This window comes from Anopheles gambiae, chromosome 3 (genome assembly GCF_943734735.2).
Source record: "Anopheles gambiae chromosome 3, idAnoGambNW_F1_1, whole genome shotgun sequence".
NCBI classification, from domain to species: domain Eukaryota; kingdom Metazoa; phylum Arthropoda; class Insecta; order Diptera; family Culicidae; genus Anopheles; species Anopheles gambiae.
The window spans coordinates 64,979,679-65,000,743 of NC_064602.1; the positions used below are offsets into that span (position 1 = coordinate 64,979,679).

At 42.0% G+C, this 21,065-nt stretch overlaps 1 protein-coding gene and 2 long non-coding RNA genes across 5 annotated transcripts; all 3 read left to right on the forward strand.

Annotated features, from left to right (window-relative positions):
• Positions 1-535: 535 nt before the first annotated feature.
• Positions 536-1,923, forward strand: LOC133393432 (uncharacterized). 3 transcript variants are annotated; one of them, XR_009766154.1, is made up of 3 exons: positions 536-1,293; positions 1,388-1,451; positions 1,522-1,923. It is a non-coding gene; the product is annotated as an uncharacterized LOC133393432 (long non-coding RNA). The 3 variants fall into 3 exon arrangements; XR_009766152.1 differs by lacking the exon at positions 536-1,293 and having other exon boundaries at positions 1,321-1,451; XR_009766153.1 differs by lacking the exon at positions 536-1,293 and having other exon boundaries at positions 1,321-1,451; positions 1,525-1,923.
• Positions 1,924-2,629: 706 nt separating this feature from the next.
• Positions 2,630-3,549, forward strand: LOC133393431 (uncharacterized). The gene is made up of 3 exons (XR_009766151.1): positions 2,630-2,920; positions 3,016-3,081; positions 3,152-3,549. It is a non-coding gene; the product is annotated as an uncharacterized LOC133393431 (long non-coding RNA).
• A 3,322-nt stretch (positions 3,550-6,871) lies between these two features.
• LOC4578478 (trypsin alpha-3) lies at positions 6,872-7,589 on the forward strand. Its single transcript, XM_061656601.1, has 2 exons — positions 6,872-7,227; positions 7,299-7,589. The coding sequence occupies exons 1-2, from the start codon at positions 6,872-6,874 to the stop codon at positions 7,492-7,494; spliced, it is 552 nt and encodes a 183-aa protein (XP_061512585.1). The 3' UTR covers positions 7,495-7,589.
• Positions 7,590-21,065: the final 13,476 nt, after the last annotated feature.

Consider the following 21,065-nt stretch of genomic DNA (forward strand, 5'->3'; position numbering starts at 1 on the left):
AGTTAGAAAAAGAATATCTTCTAGAAACAACTATGTTATACCACAGCATACCACTCCTTCAAACACGTTGCCATGTATTAGTAAATAACATCTCTCCACGCGTTGGAAAAACATCTGCCGGAAGTGGATTTTCTAGCTATAAATACGGATAACTGTTGGAGCATTGCCATAGTCGAATAGGACAGCAAGATGAAACAAGTGATCAGTCTAGTGCTATTCGGATTGTTCTGCGGCAGCGCAGTGCTGACTGACGCTAGCGATCAGAACAAACCGGACGGAGCGTCCCAATCTGGCCGCATAGTCAATGGAAAAGCAGTGAGCATTGTAAAATATAAGTATGCCCTGAGTTTGCGAGTTAACGGTGTATTCGAGTGCGGAGCCACTATCATCACTCATAAGCATGCCTTGACTGCTGCTCATTGTGTGTATCCTCAACGATTCGAACCAATGCGAGTGAGTTGTGCAGCATGTTGCGCTACCTATATGTACGCTATTAACGATATATTGCACGATTTCAGGTCTCCCCAACCAGCATTATCGCGCGATTTTTATGTGTATCTATCATTTTTCTCATTCTAACATTCAGAAAAATTTTCATTCTGTCTTGCTCTTCTGGGTGTTGGTCACTTTTTGCTCGCAACTTGGCTGTGTCACATCAACCATCCTCATGTTTCATATGGCTCTTCTCTTTCCATCGTTCGAGAGAAACTCTTGTGTCTCGCTTTTCTGGGACTTGTCCAATTTCGCTTGCTACACCAAGCGTTCACGCAAGCGATCTTCTCTCGTCCGCTCTTTGTATCATTGTACAGGTACTCCCCGATATACGCTATTAATGCGTACCGGAGGCAATAGCGTATCTCGAATATTAGCAAATGTCGAGTTTTCAGTCAAATTATAGCTAATTTTCATATAATTTTGCATGAAGTGGTAGGTTTTAGCCGCTAAATTAGTTATTTGATATGATTTCAACTGAATATTACAATTGTACACATTTTGAAATGGTTTTTAATATTCGACCAAAAGGGAATTTATTTTGAATTTGATATTCGATGTGTCAAATTAGTACAATTTGCTCAAAAAACTTTAAAATTTAGAAAAAAAGCTTATAGCGAAATCGCGTATATCGTGTATGGCGTATATCGGGGAATACCTGTATAGCCACCAGAGGAAGGCGCTGCTTCGCGTTCATATGAAAAAGTGGTAGTGTAAAATCAAGTTTGTAAGAAGAAGGACGCGTCGATGCGTGCTCGTTTTTTCTCTCGTGAAACCAGTACGGAAAAAAAAAACTATTTGGTAAGTACAGCTTTTAATAAAGGATTATATCAATCTGTATCAAATTGAACGGTATTAATAATTGGTGATATCAAATCAATTTCGTTTTCTATAGCAAATCGTAACACACGCACAAACGGAAGTGAGCACGGACCACGATAGAAATAATCAATTGGTTGGTAAGTATTATGCTTCGCGTTAAATGGAACAGCGGTTTTCAAAATAGATAATATTTCCCTCTTTCACCAGCAGTGCCAAAAACAAAAGGACAGGAGAGGTAGGAACGACCATTCAACGCGTTAGCGCCGGACGAAGGAGAAGCGGCAGGAAGGCAGGAACGATCCTTCAACGTGCTAGCGCCTGGTAGAGGAGAGGCGGCAGGAAGGTAGGGACGATTATCCAGCACGCTAGCGCAGCATCTGGGAACAGCGAGGGGGAGGCAAGCAGGAAGAATTTTTAACGCGTGCACACCATTCGACGAAGCCAACGCTGTATGAAAGGAAGAACGAGGAGAGAAGGCAGGCAAGACGGGTACGTGTGTATCCCGCAACGGGTTTTCGGCAGTGTGAAATGTGAGTATTGAAAAGTGTATGTGTGAGTAGAGGTAAAGAGGTAAAATAAAGAGCGAATGTGTGGAATGGGAAAATGAAAGAGAGTCTGTGTTTGTTTTGGGAGAGAGGAGAGAATGAAAGAAATTGAACAATAATGTAGCATACAGAAACCACATGTATGATACACGCTGTCGCACCGTTGCAGAGACGTGCTCTTTAGTGCTGCTAATGAGCACGATTTGAGAACGTTTTGAGCCCGTTTTTTCTCATACAAAATTTTAAAATGTCGCGCGATAATGTCGGTTGGGTTGTATGCCCAACCCAACCAGCATTATCGCGCGATTTTTATGTGTATCTATCATTTTTCTCATTCTAACATTCACAACATTTTTCATTCTGCCTCGCTCTTCTGGGTGTTGGTCTGTATTTGCTTGCGACTTGGCTGTGTCGCATCAACGATTCGCATGTTTCATTTAGCTCATCCCTTTCCATCGTTGGAGAGAAACTCTTGCGTCTCGCTTTTCTGGGACTTGTCCAAATTCGCTTGCTACACCAATCGTTCACGCAAGCGTTCTCCTCTCGCCCGCTCTTTGTATCATTGTACAGGTACTCCCCGATATACGCTATCAATGCGTACCGGAGGCAATAGCGTATCTCGAATATTCAATAGCGAAAGTCGAATTTCGAGGTTTTCAGTCAAATTACAACTAATATCCGTATAACTTTGCATGAAGTGGTAGGTTTTAGCCACTAAATTAGTTATTTGATCTAATTTCAACTGAATTTTTCAATTTTATACCATTTGAAATGGTTTTTAATATTCAACCAAAAGGGAATTTATTTTGCATTTGACATTCGATTTCTAAAATTAGTACTACTTGTTCAAAGAACCGTCAAATTTAGAAAAAAAGCGTATAGCGAAATCGTGTATATCGAGTATGGCGTATATCGGGGAATACCTGTATAGCCACACGAGGAAGGAGCTGCTTCGCGTTCACATGAAAATGTGATAGTGTGAAATCAAGTTTGCAAGCGGTAGGACGCGTCGGTGTGTGTCCGTTTTTTCTCTCGTGAAACCAGTACGGAAAAACTATTTGGTAAGTACAGTTTTTAATAAAGGGTTATATCAATCTTTATCAAACTGAATTGTATTGATAATTGTGATATAAAATCAATTTCGTTTTTTTTAAAGAAATCGTAACACACGCACGAACGGAAGTGAGCACGGACCACAACAGAAGCAATATTCAATTGGTTGGTAAGTATTGTGCTTGACGTTAAATTGAACAGCTGTTGGCAAAATAGTTAATATTTCCTTCTATCCCTAGGAGTGCCGAAAACAGAACAGGAGAGGAAAGAAGGCAGGAACGATCCGATCCTCCAACGTGCTAGCGCCTGGTAGAGGAGAAGCGGCAGGAAGGTAGAGACGAACATCCACCTCGCTAGTGCAGCACGTGGGAGCAGCAAGAGGGAAGCAAGCAGGACGCGTACACACCATTCGACGAAGGCAAAGCTGGAGGAAAGGAAGAACGAGGAGAGAAGGCAGGCAAGACGGGTACGTGTGTATCCCGCACCGGTTTTTGGCAGTGTGAAATGTGAGTATTGAAAAGTGTATGTGTGAGTAGAAGTAAAGAGGTAAAATAAAGAGCGAATGTGTGGAATGGGAAAATGAAAGAGAGTCTGTGTTTGTTTTGGGAGAGAGGAGAGAATGAAAGAAATTGAACAATAATGTAGCATACAGAAACCACATGTATGATACACGCTGTCGCACCGTTGCAGAAACGTGCTCTTTAGTGCTGCTAATGAGCACGATTTGAGAATGTTTTGAGCCCGTTTTTTCTCATACAAAATTGTAAAATGTCGCGCGATAATGTCGGTTCCCAACCGGTTTCTGTATGCTACATTATTGTTCAATTTCTTTCATTCTCTCCTCTCTCCCAAAACAAACACAGACTCTCTTTCATTTTCCCATTCCACACATTCGCTCTTTATTTTACCTCTTTACTTCTACTCACACATACACTTTTCAATACTCACATTTCACACTGCCAAAAACCGGTGCGGGATACACACGTACCCGTCTTGCCTGCCTTCTCTCCTCGTTCTTCCTTTCCTCCAGCTTTGCCTTCGTCGAATGGTGTGTACGCGTCCTGCTTGCTTCCCTCTTGCTGCTCCCACGTGCTGCACTAGCGAGCTGGATGTTCGTCTCTACCTTCCTGCCGCTTCTCCTCTACCAGGCGCTAGCACGTTGGAGGATCGGATCGTTCCTGCCTTCTTTCCTCTCCTGTTCTGTTTTCAGCACTCCTAGGGATAGAAGGAAATATTAACTATTTTGCCAACAGCTGTTCAATTTAACGTCAAGCACAATACTTACCAACCAATTGAATATTGCTTCTGTTGTGGTCCGTGCTCACTTCCGTTCGTGCGTGTGTTACGATTTCTTGAAAAAAAAACGAAATTGATTTTATATCACAATTATCAATACAATTCAGTTTGATAAAGATTGATATAACCCTTTATTAAAAACTGTACTTACCAAATAGTTTTTCCGTACTGGTTTCACGAGAGAAAAAACGGACACACACCGACGCGTCCTACCGCTTGCAAACTTGATTTCACACTATCACATTTTCATGTGAACGCGAAGCAGCTCCTTCCTCGTGTGGCTATACAGGTATTCCCCGATATACGCCATACTCGATATACACGATTTCGCTATACGCTTTTTTTCTAAATTTGACGGTTCTTTGAACAAGTAGTACTAATTTTAGAAATCGAATGTCAAATGCAAAATAAATTCCCTTTTGGTTGAATATTAAAAACCATTTCAAATGGTATAAAATTGAAAAATTCAGTTGAAATTAGATCAAATAACTAATTTAGTGGCTAAAACCTACCACTTCATGCAAAGTTATACGGATATTAGTTATAATTTGACTGAAAACCTCGAAATTCGACTTTCGCTATTGAATATTCGAGATACGCTATTGCCTCCGGTACGCATTGATAGCGTATATCGGGGAGTACCTATACAATGATACAAAGAGCGGGCGAGAGGAGAACGCTTGCGTGAACGATTGGTGTAGCAAGCGAATTTGGACAAGTCCCAGAAAAGCGAGACGCAAGAGTTTCTCTCCAACGATGGAAAGGGATGAGCTAAATGAAACATGCGAATCGTTGATGCGACACAGCCATGTCGCAAGCAAATACAGACCAACACCCAGAAGAGCGAGGCAGAATGAAAAATTTTGTGAATGTTAGAATGAGAAAAATGATAGATACACATAAAAATCGCGCGATAATGCTGGTTGGGTGATGCGACACAGCCAAGTCGCAAGCAAATACAGACCAACACCCAGAAGAGCGAGGCAGAATGAAAAATTTTGTGAATGTTAGAATGAGAAAAATGATAGATACACATAAAAATCGCGCGATAATGCTGGTTGGGTGGCGGCCCAACCGACATTATCGCGCGACATTTTACAATTTTGTATGAGAAAAAACGGGCTCAAAACGTTCTCAAATCGTGCTCATTAGCAGCACTAAAGAGCACGTTTCTGCAACGGTGCGACAGCGTGTATCATACATGTAGTTTCTGTATGCTAAATTATTGTTCAATTTCTTTCATTCTCTCCTCTCTCCCAAAACAAACACAGACTCTCTCTAATTTTTCCATTCCACACATTCGCTTTTTATTTAACCTCTTTACCTCTACTCACACATACACTTTTCAATACTCACACAATTCACACTGCCGAAAACCGGTGCGGGATACACACGTACCCGTCTTGCCTGCCTTCTCTCCTCGTTCTTCCTTTAATCCAGCGTTGTCTTCGTCGAATTGTGTCCACACGTTAAAAAATCTTCCTGCTTGCCTCCCTCTCGCTGCTCCCACATGCTGCGCTAGCGCGCTGGATGATCGTCCCTACCTTCCTGCCGCTTCTCCTCTACCAGGCGGTAGCACGTTGGAGGATCGTTCCTGCCTTCCTGCCGCATCTCCTTCGTCCGGCGCTAACGCGTTGAATGATCGTTCCTGCCTCTCCTGTCCTTTTGTTTTTGGCGCTGCTGGTAAAAGAGGGAAATATTATCTATTTTGAAAACCGCTGTTCAATTTAACGCGAAGCATAATACTTACCAACCAATTGATTATTTCTATCGTGGTCCCTGCTCACTTACGTTTGTGCGTGTGTTACGATTTGCTATAGAAAACGAAATTGATTTGATATCACCAATTATTAATACCATTCAGTTTGATACAGATTGATATAATTCTTTATTAAAAGCTGTACTTACCAAATAATTTTTTCCGTACTGATTTCACGAGAGAAAAAAACGGGCACGTATCGATGCGGCCTACCGCTTGTAAACTTGATTTGACACTACCACATTTTCATGTGAACGTGAAGCAGCGTCTTCCTCGGGTGGCTATACATGTATTCCCCGATATACGCCCCATACTCGATATACGCGATTTCGCTATAAGCTTTTTTTCTAAATTTGACGGTTCTTTGAGCAAATTGTACTAATTTGACACATCGAATATCGAATTCAAAATAAATTCCCTTTTGATCAAATATTAAAAGCCATTTCAAAAGGTGTACAATTGTAATCTTCAGTTGAATCAGATCAAATAACTAATTAAGTGGTAAATCCTACCACTTCAAGCAAAATTATACGAAAATTAGCTATAATTTGACTGAAAACTCGACATTTGTTAATATTCGAGATACGCTATTGCCTCCGGTCCGCATTAATAGCGTATATCGGGGAGTACCTGCAAGATGATACAAAGAGCGGACGAGAGAAGATCGCTTGCGTGAACGCTTGGTGTAACAAGCGAAATTGGACAAGTCCCAGAAAAGCGAGACACAAGAGTTTCTCTCGAACGATGGAAAGAGAAGAACCATATGCAACATGAGGATGGTTGGTGAAACACAGCCAAGTTGCGAGCAAAAAGTGACCAACACCCAGAAGAGCAAGACAGAGCGAAAAATTTTCTGAATGTTAGAATGAGAAAAATGATAGATACACATAAAAATCGCGCGATAATGCCGGTTGGGGGTAGCACATCAGCAGTCACTGGTGGCGTCCTGTTTTCGGTGGTCCGTATCGCAGTTCATCCTGGGTACGATCATAGTTATTTCCCTGATGCGTCTGAGTACGATGTGGCTGTCTTAACTGTAGCAAATAATGCCTTCAGTGGAAAGCCAAACATGGCTTCGTTAATACTGCAAACTTCTGAACAGCCGATTGGTACTAGATGCTTTGTGGCTGGATGGGGCCGCACAGGTAATAATGAACCAGCGTCTTTAAATCAATTGCGTTATGCCGAAATGACCATTGTGGATCAGAGCACTTGTGCAAGAGCTTGGGCAACATACCCAAGACAGCGTGTTACATCCAAGTAAGTGAACCTAAACGGCGAACAATACTGTCTATACATTAATTGTGATTGGTTATCTTTTTTCTTTTCAGTATGATCTGTGCCAAGTACGGAAATGGCGTGGACACGTGCAAGGGTGACAGCGGTGGTGCATTGGTGTGCGGAGGTGGATTGGCTGGAGTTGTGTCGTTTACTAATCTTGAATGTACTAGCGCATGGCCAGCAGGATTTTCAAAAATTTCTGCACCAAGTATTCGTAGGTTTATTAGTACCGAGGCTGGCATTTAGAGAATGGGTATATATTTTCTTTATTTGTTTAATGAAATTATACGTATGTCACCAGTAATAAACGGACAAGTAGTGTTTTGATGGATATGACGGAATTGAGGAGTTTATTTATTTTTAACGATATTGGGAAGGGGGAGAGGAATTTATCTAAGTTTAGTGCATATGCATTTTTTTGTAACACTGCTTTTATAAGACTACACAAATTGAGCTAAAATACTTAGGCTATCTGCTACGTTGAATTCCCACTTTATTTCCTACCCTAATTCCTCATATTCCTACACTGCACATGTATTGCCAGGTCGTTTCAAATTTGTAACAGTTCAGTTACAGGTACAGTTCCAGGAACGGAATAAAATCGGGAGCTATTACAAGACCTGTGTGGATTTCATCATGATCAGTTACATGACCAGAATGGGATCATGTTTGGTTCAAGGATCCATATGGGTCCATCATTAGTTCCAGGACTGGTATAGGTTCATGATTGATTGCAGAACCAGTACGGGTTCATGATTGATTCCATGATCGGTAAAAGATCAGTTTAAGCTCCAGGATCGGTATGAGCTCATGATCGGTTCTAGAACCAGTGTGTGTTTATGATCAGTTTTAGGAATGGTAGTGGTTCAGTATCGGTCCCTGGAACAGTATGGGTCCAGGTGGACGGCATAAGTTCAATATGACGTTCAGAACTGGTAAGACAAAGCGGCCACATGCGGCCCGCGAAGAACTTTGGCAGTTATTTGAATGAAACTGAAGTAGATTGTAGATTACGAGACAGGAATAGTGGGTGTACTAATTTTTAACCACTGAGGAAGAAGATTTTAACATTCAGTCTTAATAGTTCGTTTAACGAAGTATCGAGTAAGGTATCGTCGAAGATGGCATGTAGCATGTATTTTAGTTCTTGTTGGCTGGTGGCTCATCAAAGTGGGACTCATATTTTCCCATGTTTCTACCCATTTTCTAACTTTGAGGCTTTCTGGAAAATTCGGAAACCATGTATTTCACTCGGAATACCACTTTTTTAGCACTTTTACTTTATAATACTTAATTGATGAGGGTACTGTTTAGCTAGGCTTTTAATAAAATCAGGGCGATATCTTTAAACATCTTGAAAATCCAAGAACATCAAAAAGGCTTGAATTGGATGAGGCCTTTTAGAAGTTGGTAGTATCTTTTCCGTGGGAAGGTCATCGCTACTTCGTCTCGTTCATAGACGATCAGTCCCATTTTGCTGTGGTGTATTTGCTTCGAAAGAAATCTGAGGTCTTTGAAAAATTCAAAGAGTTTTCAGCAATGGCGACTGCGATGTTTGGTACGAACATTTCAAAACTCACTGTAGACCAGGGACGTGAGTATTTTTCGAATAATCAACAGAAGTACTACAAGGCGATGGGAATTCAGATGGAGCAAACGGTAGCCTACTCACCGCAACAGAACGGGGTCGCGGAACGGTTCAACCGCACTCTTATCGAAAAGGTACGTACTATGTTGATTGGATCGAATGCGCCCAAGTCATTATGGAGTGAAGCTGTGCTAGCAGCTGAGTTCATCTTAAATCGAAGTCCAACGTGTGCGATATCAAAGAACGTTACGCCTGCTGAACTATGGTGTTGAAGAAAGCCAAGTCTGGAAAAGGCTCGTGTCTTTTGATGTCAAGTATTTGCATGGGTGCCGAATCAAAGAAGAAAGAAGCTTGATGCAAAAAGTCGACAGTTATTAAATGTCGGATATGCACCAAACGAAGATGCACCGTTATGGGACAAGGATTCTAAACAAATCGTTATTGCTCGTGATGTGAAGTTTAACGAAACATATTTTCCATGGACAAATGATGCAGAAAATAACGGAAAATTAATTGTACCGCTAACTTACGAGCAAGAGGGGGAAGAAGTAATCGAGGAAGAAGTGATCGAGGATGCCGTTAATGTACATCCGGAAGAAGAAGATCCTGACGAGCAATATGGGGAGAACTCTTCAACTGAATCACTTGACTGCGATGGTGTCCAATCGTGAAATGATGATGAAGATGCAGCGGAAGCAGACGATACCGCGCTCCCTTTGCATCTAGATTTGGACTTGTCTTCCGGCCCTAGTGGCGAACAGTCTAGGAGGCGCAGCGAACGGGAGCGCCGATTTCCCGGTAAGTTCCATGACTATATTTCCGGATTTAGTGCTTGTGCTGTTGGCCCTCCGTTCTCATTAATTCATTAATGCTCATGAGGATCGTGACCGATGGTACAAAGTGGTACAAGACGAACTAAACTCCATGAAGGTCAACGATGTGTGGAAGCTGATGGTGTGTCCAGCCGGTGTGAAACCGCTAAAAACGAAGTGGGTGTTCCGGCTGAAGGAGGATGAAACCGGACAACAGGTCCGGTACAAGGCGCGATTTGTAGTCAAAGGGTTTCTGCAACGGCCCGGGATTGACTTTTGTGAAATATATTCACTTAAGTGCTGGATTGTGATATTAGCTTAGTATAAATTTGATGAGAATGAAAAGAGTGCACCTTTATCGCCGGTCTGTTTGCAACTGTGTATTCGTTTGTCCCATAGTTCATTACATAATTCATTACAAAGTTCATTCGTGTAGTTCGAGCAGTTCATTTCATGCAGTCCAAATTAATCAAGTAGTTTTATCTATATCCTATGGTTTAGTTCCTTCTAATTCGTATGTTTTTTCCTATTTGAATTCATCTTCGAAATATTAATGTTAACCCAAAATCCAACAACTTTGAAGACACGTTTGCACCCGTTGCTAGGCTGTCGACAGTTACGGTAGTACTAGCTGTTGCCGTCCATCGTGGCTTACACGTACACCATATGGATGTCAAAACGGCTTTCTTACACGGAGTGCTAAAGGAGGACCTGTACATGGAAGTGCCCCAAGGCGTGTAGGCAACACCAGGCATCGTGTGCAAACTTAAAAAATCGCTTCATGGTTTAAAACAAGCTCCACGATGCTGGAATGATCGCTTCAACTCGTCATTGTTGAAGTTTGGGTTCCGTAGATCAAATCGGGCCTTATCTGTACGTTTCAACTGAAAAAGGTGATGAAAATTATCTGGTGCTTTATGTCGACGATCTTCTGATTGTTGGACGAAATATTCGAACGATGGAGAGACTGAGACGGCGGCTCACAGATGAATTTGAAATGACCGACTGTAGACAAAAGAAGTTTTTGCTGGGATTGTGAGTAGAGTACAACCGTAATCGTGGCGAACGGAAGCTGTCACAGGAGGCAGCTGCAAACAAAATTTTAGAAAATTTTGGAATGTCGGAATGTAATCCAGCGAAGACCCCGATGGAGAAAGGACTTCAGTTGAGTCGAAAAGGAAATCATACTGCACAGCCATATCGAGAGTCGCTACGCAATTTAATGTATCAAATGATATGTGTGCGACCTGATTTGTGCTATACCGTAGATTACATGGCACGATTTCAACAATCACCACCGAAAGATCATTGGCAAACTCTTAAGCGTATCATGAGATACCTATGGTGTAGTAAGTTCGGAAGATAGCTACGTTCGCCATGTAATGTGATGAGCGTACATACAGTACAACTGATCAACGCGTACCATCGCGGTAGGTCAGTGTTTCGCTGACATGTATCGAAGTAGAATAATACTTTGTTCGAAGCGGACTTTTCGACACTTGATCGTCCAGGCGATCATAGAAACCTTTAGGAGGTTTCCCTTACTTGAAACGTTGGAGTTTAGAGGCCTTACCTTGGGTAGGGGGACATAACTAAACTCTTTAAATGAGAAGTCGATAAATGTTGGATGGGCATAGTGCTATCCTGACAGTCCGAACGAATCTGACCTGCCACGGTCGGAATTGGTTTTATTTATACTCAATAAGTTTCGTACATTTGGTTTTGGAATGTGTTTTTGTCCTAATTAAAGGTTATTGATATAAAGGCCAGGCTACATTGATCGTACTCGCACGCGTAATTTTGATTTTCACTAGCGCATCTGGCGGCGGCTGGTGGAAGCTTTTTTTGGTCGTCGGGGGAAGGGTCGTGCCGGATCTCAAATTTAAGTAGTTTTTTAACCGTTTTTCGATGCGAAAATGGCTGGAATACTTGCACAACATATTTATGTATCAATTACAAAGCTTTCTCAGTCCAGTTAAAGTGAAAAACATGGAAAAATAACGTATTTTCTGAAGCGGCTCCAAATTGTTTGGCAAAATGCTTCGGTCAGCCGCCGCCAGATGCGCTAGAGAAAATCGAAATTACACTTGTGAGTACGATCAATGTAGCCCGGACTTAAGGTGCTATTTATACATTGTATTGGAGTGAGGTGTCTGTCAATATGTGCCTATGGTACGTTTTTAGTGTTTTTACGAAGGTTCTGGAAAGTATAAACTGTTCTAGCTAAAGAACGAGTGCGTCCGTCGATCATTGCATACATTGCGCTTTTAGCAATAAGTTGCTATGCGTTCTCTGTTTGTCCACTTTGCTGTAGTAACGCTTGAATTGCTTATGTTGCGCGTTTCGGTTGTTTTCGATAAATGTGTCTCAATTGTTTTTTCTATGGACGGTATGGTTTGGGTATATTGCTATGGTGTGGATTGATTTGCTGATGTAATATAATGAATGTGTTGCAATAGTGTGATTTGGCTTTCCGAAGTGTGTTACAATGTGTCTATAGCTGATAATGTGGTTTACAATAAGTTCCAATTAGCAGATATGCTACAATGGGACTATAAGAAAAATCCAGGAAATAGACCACTCGAAGGATATGTCGATGCTGACTGGGCGTCTGATGCAGAAGATCGCAAGTCTGTAGCTGGTTTCTTGTTTAAGGTATATGGTTCAACAGTATCTTGGGCAAGCCGGAAGCAGTCGACAGTCTCCTTGTCATAAAGTGAATCTGAATATGTAGCGCTAAGTGCTGCTGTTTCCGAAGGCATCTGGTTGGCTGGTATTTTGGAAGATTTGCAATGTAAAACACCATCGGATCGAGTTATTATATACGAAAACAACCGTAGCTGTATTGGTCTGGCTAAGAATGCTGAATCCAAAAGGATAAAGCGCTTGGATATTAAACATCATTTTTTTAAAGACCATGTTGCTGCTGGTAATGTTAAGATTGAACCGATAAGTACTTCTGAACAGCAAGCGGATATATTAACGAAAGCGTTGGATGCAAACCTATTTGAATATCTCAGAAGCAAGATTGGAGTCAGATATTCAGAGGGGGTGTTGTAATCTAGCAATCGTGCAATTGTCAAACTTATATGTAAATCACAGTAGTCTATGAACGCATAACGGATTAGTTAGTTGTAATAAAATCTTTAGCCGGTCTGGTGGTACAGTCGTCAACTCGAACGACTTAACAACACGCCCGTCATGGGTTCAAGCCCCGAATAGACCATGCCTCCATACGTAGGACTGACTATCCTGCTATGGTAACAATAAGTCATTGAAAGCCAAGCTCACTTCACTAGTGGGTATAGGCAGGCCTTGACCGGCAGCGGTTGTTGTGCCAAAAAGAAGAAGAAGAAGAATAATAAAATCTTCAGAAAGATCAGATGTCTTTAATCCCCGTTGTAGGTTCAAGTATAGAATGGACCACCCTCCGTGGCAAGGGTAATTGTACCAGTTTTCAGCAGGGAAGGACAACTGTTGCGAACGCTACTCTTTTAATTTTATAAATTTCATTTCAATAAATTTCTCTTTAGGAGCGATCGCCACGACGATCACATTTTTAAACCTAACGGTCATTTACGAATTTAAGGCCAAAAATACACAGACCGGAATTCCGCGGCCGCGTAAATGTATGGATATGCAAGTTCGGGAAAGTTCCATGACCATCATTTCAGCATGACCCATCAACGAAATGTGACCCATCTCTTTTCCTGACCTTATTGGCCATCACAAAATGCACTGATTCCTAGGTAATATTTGATTTGTTGAACATTAAAAGGCTTCTTTCGTTAGATAAATTGTCAAGGATGGCTGCTTACATGGCAGTTTGTCACACAATTAGTGTCAGAAAAATGGCCAAACTCTGATCTAATGAAGGAACGAGGCCTCTCACACATTTTGTAACCTTCAAAAATGGGTAGGATAGGTTATTCATAAGTTAAAGAAACAATTTTCGCCATCATTCTCCAATCATTTAACTCCCCCGCCTTTACTGCCTCTCTGGCCGCTTGAAGTGCAATTGAAACAACGGAAATGCATTATTTTAGAAGGAAGTCACCAGTAGATTAATAATAATAAATTTAATTCATATCTACATAGTGTTTGTCCAGCGTAAATAATTAAAAAGCTACATGGCCGAATACTTTTTGCGCGCCCATCAAACGACTTTTTTTAGTTTTTTTATGTATTTTGGTTGCTATTGCACTATTTAAATGCTTATTGTTTAGCAAAACGTGTGTATTGATGGTCCTTTTATCAAACCTAATCATTATGTTTATCGCCCCATACGTATTGCGGCCATAATTCACATTTTTCTGTAAAATATTCAGCTAGACCAGGTATGTCAAACTGGCGGCCCGCGGGCCGCATGCGGCCCTCGTCAATGCTGAATGCGGCCCGCGAGAATATTTTGAGAATTGCTAAAATCACTCCAAACCAAAAAACTGTTATTACGATTTGTCGAAGTGTATTTAATTTTCCAGAGAAGAACAATCATTTAGATTTAGAAGAGATTCAGATTCGATCATATTTTTCGAATCTAACATGAATGTACCCATAATATCTCATAAACTTATTCTACACAATCGTACAGAACAATTGAGACCCTTAAGAAACATTGAATTGAACGCAAACTCAGTCGGTATTATGTTTCGATTAAATTCTGAATATTAGCATAGTATTGTGCACACTCGATTGCACATTCTATATGGAAAAATAGATTTGCGACCTTCTACCAACGAAAAAGTAATGAAAATAACTTGATACACACACTTGGGAACTTCGCAACAACTAATGATGGATTGTCAGAATCGCATCCACGACTCAAAACCGTTTTCGATCTTAGCTATAGCAACTTCGAATCCGGCCAAATCAAACCAAAAGTTCCGTTCGGTGCCGTCCGAAGCCTATAGAGCCGTTTAAAACCATTCGGAACCGTTGGAGTCATCGGTTGTCGCACGGAGCGGCTAATCGGCAGTGAGAAATGGATCCGGTCGGTCCCACCGAATTTGACCATCTCAATGCCCCCGAGTGCCGAGTAAAGGATTCATTCGGCTCCGAATTTCTCCGATTTGCACGGCTCCAACCTTACAATGTTACATCATTGATGTTGGATTGGAGCCACTTCTATTTTTTTGTCATAATCATGCCACCATCAATTTTAATAAAGATGATTGTAGCCAAGTTGGAATTTTGTCTACCCCACATTTTGCAAGACGAATTAATGTACTTTTGAACCTCCCCAAAAATCTGAACCAAAATGATATGATTACGCTTAAGACTAAGAGATTTAGATTAAGGATTAAAATAATCGAAATGCCAAATCCCTGCAATACATAGCTTATTAATAGATTAGCTCACACAGTCCATACCTCAATTCGCGAATCATCTCCCTTCAAGTGCAAAACAAGATTTGCCAATCTTTATGGGATCACACACCACGAATCTTCGTCAGATAAAATTATCGTAATTTAACAAAAATATTCGTAAAATACGGGTTCTTGTAATAAGAAATGCCACCATACCACCATATACCACCATATACCCCTTCAAACTTAGAAATTAGCGAAAAATAATGTTTAAACACGTTTTTTTTACAATTTTCCTCTTGATCTATCAAAAAATTGCATGCAAATATTTTTGTTATTCATCCAGCGGTGGATAGCTCGGATGGCTTGAAAAAGTTCCGCAACAAGCTGGTAGACTTCCCCTAACTCAGTAAAAAAGTGTGGTTGAGTGATATTTTCTAACAGAAGTGCCGTGTTAGACCGCGACTAATGAGAAATTTCCTATTTTAATAATAAGGATGAAAACAACGCATGTGACTAAAACATAAAAAAAACATAGCAAATTTGTAAATAAGAAACTATTCCAGATTTGAAGCGAGGAGTACAAAAAGTCAATTTGTTTAACAATAATGATTTTAAACAGTATTTTATATGATTATTGAGGTATATTTTTTATTCTCAACTTTGCGGCCCACGAATCACTGAAAATCTGTACTTGCGGCCCTCTTATGAATTGAGTTTGACACAGCTGTTATAAATCTATAAACTGTGCACTGACCCGCGAAATGAATGTGTGCGAACAGACAGCGTCCACGGGCCTGCCCACGCTCGAATGCAGAGCCGATGGCATACGATTCTATCTTACCCATTAACATGAGAGGGACAGAGCTAATACCCCGAACGTACCCGAAAGGTATGCATGCTTGACTCATCAGGATCTAAAGGAAAGGACAAGGCAAAAGAGACACAGAAAAAATTCCTCACGGCTACACATGTCCTCTAGACGCGTTGTCTATGCATCTCGCTCGGTATCACAGCGGCATACGGCAGGTAAGCAGTACAAATGCTGCTACCTGATACGCTAACATGTTTATCGAACACAACTGTTCGGTACGGCTCGGTAAACTTCACGAGGACGCCGGAACACAAGGGCGCAGACATTTTAATGATTTTGTATGACTTCGGCTGTTTTGGACCATACGTTTAGGCGCAGGCAATGAGTCCATTTGCAAGTAAACAAACACACACAAATATGTTTTACAACAAACGAAAATAAGCCCGCACGTTTAATCGCTTTCTTTGCATAATTCATCACATTTTGGGGGTGAAACATGTTGAGCAAATGAATTACCCGTGTATAAAAACTTACTTTAACAACATTGAAGTGGCCGCTTATGTGGCCGTGTGGTTTAACCCACCAAACTGACAGTGCTTTAGCTTTGTCTGATGCAACTGGATTTTTAGTACAGGAAATTGGTGGCGTTTTCGGTATCTTGGTTATTTGTGTGGTTTTACCCAACATAGTATAAGTTTGCTATTAAGTATTATAAGTTGTAAATACAGGTATCTGAGTGCACATTTCTTTTTTATGTGTTTATATCATTGACGCTTAATAAACACATTATATGGTACAGAACATTATTTTTAACAGAAAATAAGAATTATACCATATAACCAAGATACCGAAAACGTCACCGATCTCTTGTACTAAAAATCTAGTTCCATCAAACAAAGCTAAAAAACTATCACTATGGTGGGTTATGCCACACGGCCACAGAAGCTTCAATGTTGTTGAAGTCCTTTTTTTATGCACGGGCAATTTATTTGATCAACATGTTTCATGCCGTAAATGCTCCTCCTAAGTCTGCATACTAGCTTTTCTGCTCCTTTCTTCTCATATCCAACAGGTTGTTTCATATATTGCTCCTCTTCGAGATTACCATACAGGTATGCAGTCTTCACATCGAAGTGCTTCAGAAACATCTTTTTCATGCTTGCAATGGCCAATAAAGTCCTCAGAGTTGTCTGTTTTGTAACGGGGGCAAAAACTTCATCATAATCTTCCCCATATTTTGGACTAAATCCCTGTGCTACCAGCCGCGCTTTGTATTTCAAAATATTGCCAGCTGCATTTCGCTTCCGTTTGTAAACCCAATTACAACCAACTGGTTTACGGCCTGCGGGTAGATTCACCAAATCCCATGTACCATGTATTTGTTGCATGAGATTTCAGCTCATCGGCCATGGCTTTCTTCCATTCAAAACTGTCCTCACAGTTTAGCGCCTCCTGTATGTTTCTAGGTTCCTTCTCCTCCTCTTTGGCGATTAAAGCTTCCTCAATCAACCGCTTGGGAGGAACACCCTTATTAGGTCGCAATGATCGTCGAGGAATTTCGTCTAATTGAAGTTCTTGAAATGACTGTTCACCCTCGGATACGTTTTCATAAACCGTATCGTCCAGTTCATCCAATGGTTCATCATGTATCATTGTTTCGAGTTCCTGTGTGATGGTGGTTTCATGATCTTTAATCTCAGCCACTGCTTCGGTTAGTGTTTAAATACTTTCGTAGTTTTTCATCCTCGACGATGGTAGTTGCACCATTTCGATAGTTGGTTCAATCGATTCAGTCTTGTTTCTGTCCAAATCCGTTTCGGGCATTTCTATGAATTTGGCATCTCTACTAATCATTATCTGATTAGTTTTGCGATCCAAAAAACGAAATTGCGATCCAAAAAACGATCCGAAAAACGCTTTTCGTTCTTCAGCATATCCAACGAAAACCATTTTCTTCGCCTTCACATCAAGTTTCAAACGCTTCTCTTTGGGTACATGTACGTATGCTTCCGAACCAAAAATTCTGATATGATTATATGATGGTTTCTTATTATGCCAAAATTCATACGGTGTTTTCTCAATTGATGATGATGATGGTAGCCGATTCTGCAAATAGTTTGCAGCTGTTATTGCTTCCCCCCAATATTGCTTTCCGACTCAGACCAGACTCAGCAAGCATGCACCTAACCATTTCCACAACATATCGATTCTTTCGTTCCGCTTTCCCGTTCTGTTGAGGTGAATAAGAGGCTGTATTTTGATGAATAGTCCCGCTTTCCGCTAAAAACTTATTCAATTTTGCTCCAGAATATTCTCCTCCTCCATCCGTGCGTAGGATTCTTGGATAGCGCCCAAACTGATTTTTTAATAAGTTAAAATACTCATGTATACGCCAGCAGATACAGTCCTCGACACTACTCCTTCATCCGTATCATAGTGGAGCGTTCGGCCAATGAAATAGTTCCGCAGCAACGCCTGTAAATAACGCGGAGTGTTTTTACGCTGCAGAGCTTGGCCGATCGCTGTCCAGTTTGCCGAGTTGAAGGCATTCCGGACGTCCACCGTTACCACCGCACAGAGACGATCCCCCTTTCGCTTTTTATCCAGAGCGACTTTACCGTTATCCAGCACCCGAGTGATGCCATTCACGGTTGAACGCCCTTTACGGAAACCGTATTGGGCGTCCGAAAGTCCCCCGGTCGACTCCAGATGGGTTGTCAGCCTCCGCTGAATCAACCGCTCCAAAATTTTCCCCAGCACACTCAGCAAACAAATTGGCCGATATGACGAGGGCTCCCCAGGTGGTTTCCCCGACTTGGTAAGCAGCACCAGCTGTTGCCGCTTCCATGCATCGGGAAAGTGCCTGCCTCCAGTAGCTGCTTATAACTTTTGGCAAAAACTTCCGGAAAAGCCAGAATTGCCGCAGCTGCAGCCATGTTCGGAATATTGTCATCCCCCGGAGCTTTTTTGGGGTTGAGTGAGCGGGCAATCTCCTTCAACTCTTCCGCCAACTCCTCCTCCGAGACCGGATCCTGTGGATCCCCACCTACTTCCGTCTCGGGCCACTCCATCGGGGGACGCTCGGGAAAGAGCTCATTCACGATGAACTGGAGCTTATTGGCATCCCGTTCTATCGGAACCAGAGCTCCTTCCCACTGCTGCTTGCAGATTTGGTACGCAGGGCCAAAGCCGTGCGGTTCCAATTGTTCCGGCAGATCCTGCTTGTGTTGGTCCTTGCTGAGCTTGATGGCCCGTTCCAGGGCAGCGCGTGCGTCCGACTTCATTTGACGCCTTTCCCCGCGCTGCTCCTCGGTCCGGGCCCGGTCGAACCCCCGTTTCATTCCATGAAAATGGCTGCGCAACCGTTCAATCTCGGACGTCCACCAATAAACTGGCCGCCGGCCCTGTCGCCTTGGGGGTTGCCTAGGCATGGTGCCATCACAGGCCACCGTGATGGCCTGGGTCAGCTCCTCTGGCGTAGCAACATGCCCAAAAATGTCCTGGTCCCTCAAGATTTCAACGAACTAATCCTTGTCGAAGAATCTTGTGGACCACCTTCCCCCATTCACTGCTGAGTGTCCCACGTTATTGGGGCGCTGTCTCGGAACCCTGCCGACCACAAACTTGATAGTGTTGTGGTCACTTGGGGTTTCGTCACACACGCGCCAATTGTTGTCCCCTACCAAAGAGGGGCTGCAAAAGGACACGTCCACAATGGAGTTGCGGCCGTTTGCCCCAATCCAAGTGCTCTGGTTTCCCTGGTTCAGGAGAACCAATCCCAGAGCAGCCGCCGCATCCATCACAACTCCCCCCCTAGATACCCTTTCCCCATCGTTTGGCCTTCGCTCCATCCCCCATGCACCTGACCAGGCGTTTACATCACCCCCGATCACGGTGTCCCGATAGCATAGAGCACCTTTACACGCTATATTCGTCCCATCAGCTAAGCAAATCTCCGGTTGTCTGGACGAATATTTGATTTTCAAAAAAAGAAAAATCATTGTTTGTTATATGTAACGTCGCGCCAGAATCCAGATACCACCAGTTTCCTTCACATGCTGATGTGACACATCTCCTTTTTAGGGTGAACTTCTTTAACTAAGTTGGCTCTGGCACCTCTCCGGTTGTTTTTCATACAAAAATCTTTTCGAACGTCAGCCATCAGTGGACAATCTCGAATAAAATGTCCCTCTTCTTGACAAAAATGACAAACGCCACGTTTCTTCATCTTTGGCAAAGCCTTGATGCTGGTTCCAATCTTCAACGCCTTTTCATCACTCGGGCCACTTTGAAAATCGTAACATTCTTGCCTGCGACGCCACTCGTCGCGCAATTTATTCTTTACAAAATCCACCGTGATTTGATTCTTCGGGTAGCTTTCGATGACGTTGATGAGTGTTCCGTAGGACATAGGAAGTCTTGAAAGCATTACAGCCACAAACTGTCGAGGCTTTAAGCCCTCATCTGCCACTTCCAAACGATTGTGCATCGCCGTCAACTGCTTAAGATGCTCTGGAAGATTGCCGTCTTCTGGCAGTTTCAAAGAACACATCTTTCGCATTACCGTCATCATCGTATTCATAGATTCTACTTTGTGAATGCTCATGAGAGTGTCCCACATTTCCTTCGCGGTAGTTTTCCGGCAAATGTGGACCAATTGATCGTTTTCCACGGCCAAACCGATCATATGACGCGCCTCTCCGTCTCTTTCAGACCAGGCCGCCATCTCTTTTTCCTCCGTTGGCTTCAGTTCTTTCACGGTATTAATCAGCTTCTCCTTGGTCAGCTTCAGCTCCATTTTGAACTTCCATATTACAAAATTCTGGTCGTTAAGTTTTTCAATCTTGTCGTTCGCCATTTTTTCTTGCGACAGGGTTCAACCTTTTTCGACCAACCAAGCACTTATGAAACTCCGGAAAAAAATGAAACGATGAACTCCACTGATTCTAATTAAATTTAATCCGCGTTACACTGGGCCCATAACCTATTGAAAGTATGTGTAGTGTTTAACGTTTATTGAATCAAAATGAACATTTAATAAGATATAACAAGCCTACTATGCAACTCTGATATGTTGCTTATTCCAATAAAACAAAGATGCCTCAAAAACTGTGTAAAATATTTATATGAAACTTAGTTTTGCAGCTGTTTTCGTATAAATAGCAAGAATCACATCCATAATATTGATTTCTTACATAATTAGACCGTAAAAAACTTATAAATTTGGGATATAAAAATATTGATTAAAAAACTGTATTAAGACTGCCGTCTACCCAAGCCAGGAAGAGTGTGCTTGA

Excerpts from the sequence above, each read along its gene's own strand:
- LOC4578478 (XM_061656601.1), top strand. The coding sequence starts at position 6,872 with ATGCCGGTTGGGGGTAGCACATCAGCAGTCACTGGTGGCGTCCTGTTT. Across the intron at positions 7,228-7,298 it reads AGACAGCGTGTTACATCCAA|TATGATCTGTGCCAAGTACG; the intron begins GTAAGTGAACCT and ends TTTTCTTTTCAG.